This window comes from Triticum dicoccoides, chromosome 1B (genome assembly GCF_002162155.2).
Source record: "Triticum dicoccoides isolate Atlit2015 ecotype Zavitan chromosome 1B, WEW_v2.0, whole genome shotgun sequence".
In the NCBI taxonomy this organism is placed as follows: Eukaryota; Viridiplantae; Streptophyta; class Magnoliopsida; order Poales; family Poaceae; genus Triticum; species Triticum dicoccoides.
The window spans coordinates 570286579-570294789 of NC_041381.1; the positions used below are offsets into that span (position 1 = coordinate 570286579).

At 43.3% G+C, this 8211-nt stretch overlaps 1 protein-coding gene across 1 annotated transcript; it reads right to left on the reverse strand.

Moving 5' to 3' along the window:
- Positions 1-283: 283 nt before the first annotated feature.
- LOC119308715 lies at positions 284-1696 on the reverse strand. Its single transcript, XM_037584854.1, has one exon. The coding sequence runs from the start codon at positions 1433-1435 to the stop codon at positions 554-556; it is 882 nt and encodes a 293-aa protein (XP_037440751.1). The 5' UTR covers positions 1436-1696; the 3' UTR covers positions 284-553.
- Positions 1697-8211: the final 6515 nt, after the last annotated feature.

The window sequence follows — 8211 nt, forward strand, 5'->3', positions numbered from 1 at the left end:
CAAGACCAAAGCTATGCCTAAGCGAAAGAAAATACAAAGAAGAAAGGAAAAAAGAGAGAGCAACGATGATCCACGCCAAGCAGCTGCTGACCCAACGAAGACGATGACAAGAGTCAGAAACATTTCTGCCATTTACGCAGGGGATTGCATGCAAGTGCAACCTCTAGTGCGAGGTTTTTGCAAAATGCTTGAAGATAAATATCCGATGAAACAACTAGGTGAACAAATATAAGCCATACACATGAAAAATGTCATTGAATTTCACACATGTATGCAAGTAAGCTCTTGATTTTGAGTTCAACCTCCTGTTACAAAATATGACAAATCAGTTGAGATGTTTCCTCTAGAGTACACCTTTGCACATTTCCAAAGAGAATTGACTTGCCCAAATCAATAAAATCGACCGAAATAGGATTAAAAAATGTAAAAAAGCAAGCCAACGTTTCTACCCAGCAAGAAAAATAAATAACTAAATACAAGCACTTGTACAATGTTGTAGAAATAAACAGGCAGATGGAATCATGCACGGACTCTAGTATAGTTTTGGATAGTCTCAAAGCCTAAGCTCAAGATCTAGTTCCTCGTCCGGGGTGCTAGGACAAAGCTTAAGTACCTTCACACGACGATTATCGTCGCCATCATCACGAGGGTCGTCACGTTGCAGATGCTCGCTAGAGGAAGAAGACAGAGCGAACTCGGTAGCCTCCAGATCAATCCTCCTCCTTTTGCGACATAGATGAACAATCTTTTCATCGTCTTCTTTATCATCCTCATAGACACTCCTTGTTCGGCGTCCAAGAAGACTCAGCTTCAGCTCGCCACCCCCAGCACGCAGTTCTTGCTCTGAACGTACCTCGACATCGTGAAGAAACACCTCTTTCTCACCATGTTCTTGGGTGTCCGACGGGGAGGCGAGAGGGGCGGCCAAGACCTGTTTGCCCCAAATGGTTCTTGCAGTTGCAGCATCCACCAACGATCTCCCTGGATTCGAAAGAAAGCTGCGTACTGGATTAGGGTTAGCTTCTGTGCTTGGAGCACTAGGTCTTGGAGGAGGACACGGCAGCGGCTGGATCATGTAGCCTTGGTGCAGAGGCATGCCATGAACGTCGACGCCGCCCCCCTCCTCCACCATTCCGGACAGCTTGAGCCTCGCCCGGTCCCTCCGGTGGACGTTCATGTGCCCGCCGAGCGCCTGAGCCGACCGGAACTCTCGGCCGCAGAAGCTGCACGAGTAGGATCTTGGTGGCCAGATGCAGCCACCGAGGTTCCCCGCGGAGTCCTGGGCGAACGCGCGCTCCTCCCACGACTCGTAGTAGGATGCCGAGGAGGCGCCGCCGCCGCTGCCGACGGTGATGTGCGGCGTGCTGAAGACGGCCGGCGCCTTCTGATCACCCTGCTTTCTCCTGGTTATCATCCAGTACTTTGCTGGATCCATGAGATGACGCTCCTTGCTACTAGCTACGACTCCTCTTGACTACTACGTACAAGTGCTCTGGGATGTCAAAAGCATGGGAGGTGCTTGATGGCGGAGAGGTGGGTGGTCGGAGTCCAAGATGAAGCAGGACAAGAGTACATATCAAATCTACAGGTGTGAGAGGAAGCCGGAGGGAAGGGAGAAGCTGCAAGGGTTGCTTGATTTGCTTGCCTTTACGGATGCAAGCAACCTGACTCACCTTTCGTTGTCTGTAGTACCCTAGTGGGTCCTGGCCCTATCTTTTCTTCACACATCCAGTTTGTCACAGGGAGTGTGTGACTGTTTCTGAAACGAAAAGTGGCATCTTATTCAAATCCCAGATCAGTGTTAATTTGGTAGCTAGTGCAACTAGTTACAAGGTTTAACGATATTTAACCTGAGTGCCGCACGGCAACGAAAGGGGTGGTATCCGTCTCTATCTAGTCTTTGATGGCGATACTTGACTGGGTGTCAATAATTGCAAGCAAAGCTTATTTCCGCTAATTACGGTCACTGCCACATATACTGTTATAAACAGCTTAATCCAGTCCAGCACCAGGGGTACGATACCCCGGGAGTTGGTGGTCGATACCGTGTTGGGTGGGAGCGATGAAGCTCAAAATCATGAAAGACGGATCCATGATCCAAGGCTAGGGGTTCGTTACCTTGGAAGTCGGAATGTCGAAATGCCCATGTTGGCCGGGACGAATGATGCTCAGAATCATGAAGGTTAGACCCATGATCCATGACCAGGGATTTGATACTCCGGAAGTCAAAAATGTCGAAATACGCATGTTGGCTGGGACGGCTGATGCTCAGATCAAATCCATGATCCAAGACTAAGGATTCAAGATCACTGATGTTGGTTCGGTTGGATGACCAAGTTGGTCCGCTCGGATGTTCTGTGAAATGAGAATAGTCGGATCCATGAGCCAAGACTAGGGGTTCGATGCCACGGAAGTTGGAAAGGTCGAAATGGCATGTTGGATGTGACGGATGATTCTCAGAATTATGGAAGTTGGATCCATTATCCAAGAATAGGGGCTCGATTCCCAGAAGTCAGATTGTTCCAATTCACATGTTTGCTGGGAGGGACGATCCTCGAAATCATGTAGGTCAGATCCATGATCCAATACCAGGGGTTTGAGACACCGAAAATTGGTTCGATTCGATGATCAAGTTGGCCCAATCAGATGTTTGATGATTTGATAGTCATATCCACGCTCTATGGCTAGGGCTTGAGGCCCCAGATGTTGGTTCAGTGGGATGCATGAGTTTGTCCAATCGGTTGTGCTAGAAGTGATAAAAGCAGGATCTATGACCCATGACTTAGGGAATGATACCCATAAGTTGGGATGACTGGTAACCATAAAATTGGAGAGGTCGGAAAGGTTCTGGAGGAGTGCGGCAAAATCATAAACTGGATGCACCGCCCAACAAAGAAGAGATGAAGGGCCCGACATCTTGATGTCACCCTCGACCAGGCGGATGGTTTGGGAGTCCTGGCCAAAATAGAAGCCTGCAGAGGTGGGATCCTCGATCTAGGTGTTGAGACCGCAACAAGAACATGACCCCTTCACACCAACATGATGAAGATGATCAAAGTAAAAGGAGTGACATGATACGTCTCAAACATATCTATAACTTTTGCTTAGTTTATGCTACTTTTATATCATAACTGCATAGCTTTGGCACCAACTAATTCATTGCCCAGAACAATTCAACAAAATACGTTGTTAAGTTTCACAAAAGGACGAAGCCAGAGGCACTTGAGCCCACCTGGGTGTTGTTGTCCCCATATGCCATGTTAGTGTGGCCAGGGGCACGTGGTGGGGCCGCATGGGTAGCCCCCCTCCCCACACCGGCTTCCCATTGCACCTCAGCGCATGTGCCTTTATATTTTCCCTAAAACCCTCGTCCGATTAATCAAGGTTCTTTTTCGCCGTTGCACCTCTCTATTCTATCATAATCCAATTCGGAGGCCTGTTCTGGTACTCTGCCGGAGGTGGAATCCATCACTAGAGCTATATTCATCAACCTTGATGCCACCATGCCCATGTCTCAGTTGTTCTTCATGGACTATGGATCCATAGTAGAAGCTAGATGGCATCTTCTATCCCTAGTCCTTCAATACAATTATCTCATGAGCTGCGATCGATGTTTAGATGCTCTAGGTCAATTTAATGTAATACCCGCTTTTACTTAATACTTTGAGATGCATACTGGATACCGGTCTTGGGGTGCAGTATTATAGATGTAGTTGGATAATGGTATATAGATATAAGGACACAATGCATATGTGCAATTATGTCATGAATGATCATATTCATAGAAACTGCAATTTAATTGGTATGCAACTGTAATTTGTTCTTCACACATATGTTATAATGTTTGGAGAGATGCCTCCTTTGAAACTATGGATCCCAATCCATTCATCCCTATTGCTTTAAACCTTTATCACTTGCTTTTATTATTTTTTACAATCTGTTCCATTTCATTATTTGCTCACAATCATCAATTCCATCCATGCTATACAATTAACTCCTGTTACTTGCAAGAGTGGATGATTAACAATCTTCGTCGCCAAGTTGGGGACACGTGAAGTTTGCTAATTATGTGCAGGTACTAATCATTAAATTAGCACTAATAGTTCCTACTGGTTCGGTAAACCTTGATTCTCAACTGCAGGAAATAATTGCTTGCCGGACTACATCATCCCTTCCACTTGGGGATCTCAACAACTTCTGCGGAAGTAGCAAGCCAATTTCCATCGTCATTGTCGAGGAACTATTTGCTATAGATATAGATCCTACACTTCATTAATTTACTTCCTTGTTATTTATCTTGCTTACTTACTTTATTTATCATTAGTTTTCACTTTTGCTTTTCAAATAACTCAAAAATACCAAAAAAATATCAAAATTTTAGCATGTTAAGAAAAATCTTACATACTTTGAACCAATGGCTTATAATGAAACAAATAAATAAGAAAAAATTATTGGTTTATGCTCATCAAATACTAAGTTTGATAGGGATATACACGATAAACTTTATGATTCAAGTGATGAAGATGTTGAATTTTGTGATGAATGAAAAGTTGATGATCTCTCTTATGATGAGTGGGTAGCTAAAAATCTTAGGGAGGAAATTACCTTAGATATTGCTACTCCAAATAATGATACACTTTATGAAAGTATTACTTTTTATGATGACACTATGTTTGTAGGCACTATTGAGATGATTATTTTATGCCTATTACTTATTACAATGATCATGATTGGGGAGGGAATTATGACACCTCTTGTGGCCTTGAAATTTACTTGAGACCTATGATGAATCTATTATTGATAAAAATATTATAATATTATTGAAAGTGCGCTTGGAGAGGTCATGACTTTAGGTAGTGGTGATCACACTAATTTCGAGAGTATTCAGTATCATTGCAATATTGATAAAAGTGGGTTTGGAGAGGTCATGACTTTAGTTACTGTTGATCCCACTATTTGTAGAGTGATAAAATCTATGTGAATGTGGATAATTAGGAAAGTTTCCTAGGTGATAGCTATATTTTTGACTTTGATTATGATCACACATGCAATTACTCTGAGAGAGGGGAGTATGCTACATAAATCTTCATACTAATAAATCACCTCTATTTATGTTGAAAGATTTAAATTTTCATTCTTCTCTCTTGCCTATGCTAGGGATTGCTTGTCCTAATAATTTGTTTGCTTATAATATGCATATGCATAGGAAGTGGGTTAGACTTAAATATGATTGATATATGCTTTATGATGCTCTCTTTTATGCTTCAATTCATATTTTCATGTGATCGTCATTAAAATCTTAAGCCCATCTTAATGGCTATAAAGAAAGAGTCTGCAAGAGACAACCCATAATTATCCTTAATAAAGTTCTTACTTATAGAGGCAACACTCTTTTTTATGTATGTTCTCAATAAAGTGCCATGGATAGCCTTTAGCATGTTAAGTTTGCAAGTTCATGTGTTGTTGTGATGAAACAGAAATGTGTTTGCTACTAAAAAAAATCTAATCAACCAGTAGCTGATAAAATTACAAAATTTTAACACAAAACACATACATGAGTTCTCTATTATAAGAGCTAATTTTAAGAATTTTTGAGTTATAGATGTACGAAAAAATTTGTTCTTTTCTGACTGTTCTGTTTTGACATATTCCTGCTATAGATTCCTATAGTGGTGCGAGAGTTTAAAATTGTGTTAACATACAATAGATAATGTTGAATTTTAATTATGCTATGGGTCTATAACAAATCTTCATAAGACCTATAAATTCCTATAGTGGTGTGATAATTTAAAATATATTAACATACAAAAGATAATGTTGAATTTTAACTATTCCATAGGTCTACAACAAATCTGTAAGAATTAAATTTTGTTTATACTAACCTCGTGGAAAGTTTTGTGTGGAAGAATTTTTTTAAGACCTAGGTGAGATAGTGATACGAGAAGAATAAGGAGATGAAAGTGAAAACCCGCAAGTATAGGGGATCAATTATAGTTCTTTCGATAAGAGTATCAAACCTAACGAGGAGCAGAAGGAAATGACAAGCGGTTTTTAGCAAGGTATTTTCTGCAAGCACTGAAATTATCGGTAACAGATAGTTTGGTAGCAATATAATTCATAACAACTGACAAGTAGCAATAGTAACAATTGTGCAGCTAGGTAGCTCAATCACTTTTATAGCAAACGACAGGATGGAACTTTCTCTTATAGCAAGTAAAGTGTTCTTGAGGACACAGGGGAATTCATGTAGTCACTTTCATCATGTTTATTTGAGTCACGTTCGGTACTTTGATAATTTGATATGTGGGTGGACTGGTGCTTGGGTGTTTTTATTACTTGAGCAAGCCTCACACTTATGATTAACCCCTCTCACAAGCATCCGCAACTATGAAAGAAAAATTAAGATAAATCTAACCATATCATGAAACATATGGATCCAAATCACCCCCTTATGTAATAGTGCAAAAACCAGGATTTAAGTTTCTGTCACTCTAGCAACCCATCATCTAATTACTACTCCACAATGCCTTCCCTTAGGCCCAAATATGGTGAAGTGTCATGCAGTCGACGTTCACATAACACCACGAAGGGAATCAAAACATACATATCATCAAAATATCAAACGAATACCAAATTCACATGATTACTTATAACAAGACTTCTCCCATGTCCTCAAGAACAAAAGTAACTACTCACAAATAATATTCTTGTTCAAGATTAAAGTGGTATTGAATATCATTGAGGATCTGAACATATAATATTCCAGCAAATAAACCAACTAGCATCAACTACAAGATGTAATCAACACTACTAGTAACCCACAGGTACCAATCTGAGGTTTTAAGATGAAGACTGAATACAAGAGATGAACTAGGGTTTGAGATGATATGGTGCTGGTGAAGATGTTGATGAATATTGGTCCTCCCGCGATGAGAGGATCGTTGGTGATGACGATGGCTTCGATTTCCCCCTCTCGGAGGGAAGTTTCCCTGACGGAATCACTCCGCCGGAGAGCAAAAGTGCTCCTGCCCAGGTTCCACCTCGAGACGGCGGTGCTTCATCCCAAAACCTTCCTTCTAATTTTTCTCGGTCAAATAGCATCATATAGCAAAAGATGGGCTTCGGAGGCCTGCTAGGGGCCCCACAAGTCCAGGGGCGCTCTGGTTGGTAGGGCGCGCCCCCAAGCTTGTGGCTGCCTGGTGGGTCCCTGAGGGAGTTCCGGACTAGGGGGTGTCCGGATAGCCGAACTATCATCATCGGCCGGACTCCAAGACTATAAAGATACAAGATTGAAGACTTCGTCCCGTGTCCGGATGGGACTTTCCTTGGCGTGGAAGGCAAGCTTGGCGATACGGATATGTAGATCTCCTACCATTGTAACCGACTCTGTGTAACCCTAGCCCTCTCCGGTGTCTATATAAACCAGATGGCTTTAGTCCGTAGGACGAACAACAATCATACCATAGGCTAGCTTCTAGGGTTTAGCCTCCTTGATCTCGTGGTAGATCTACTCTTGTAACACACATCATCAATATTAATCAAGCAGGACGTAGGGTTTTACCTCCATCAAGAGGGCCCGAACCCGGGTAAAACATCGTGTCCCTCGTCTCCTGTTACCATCCGCCTAGACGCACAGTTCGGGACCCCCTACCCGAGATCCGCCGGTTTTGACACCGACATTGGTGCTTTCATTGAGAGTTCCTCTGTGTCGTCACCGATAGGCTCGATGGCTTCTTCGATCATCATCAGTGACGCAGTCCAGGGTGCGACCTTCCTCCCCGGATAGATCTTCGTATTCGGCGGCTTCGCACTGCGGGCCAACTCGCTTGGCCAACTGGAGCAGATCGAAAGCTACGCCCCTGGCCGTCAGGTCAGATTTGGAAGTTTGAACTTCACGGCTGACATCCGCGGGGACTTGATCCTCGATGAATTCAAGCCACAGCCAAGCGTGCCACACTGTCACGGCGAGCATGATTTAGCTCTGCAGCCGGACAGTACCTTGGAGGCCGCACTCGAACCCGCTCCGATCTTCAATTCGGAGCCGGCTGCGCAGGTCGAGGACGGATGGCTAGACACCGCCTCAGGGGCTGAAACCTCTATGGCGATAGAGCCGAACACTGACCTTGTCCCTCATGAAGCTCGTGACTCCGAGGTGTCGGACTCCTTGCCGGACTCCGAACCTCCCGCGCCCCCTCCGATCGAACCTGATCG

What these genes read in the sequence shown, in the direction of transcription:
- LOC119308715 (XM_037584854.1), bottom strand. Translation starts at nt 1,435, where the DNA reads ATGGATCCAGCAAAGTACTGGATGATAACCAGGAGAAAGCAGGGTGAT.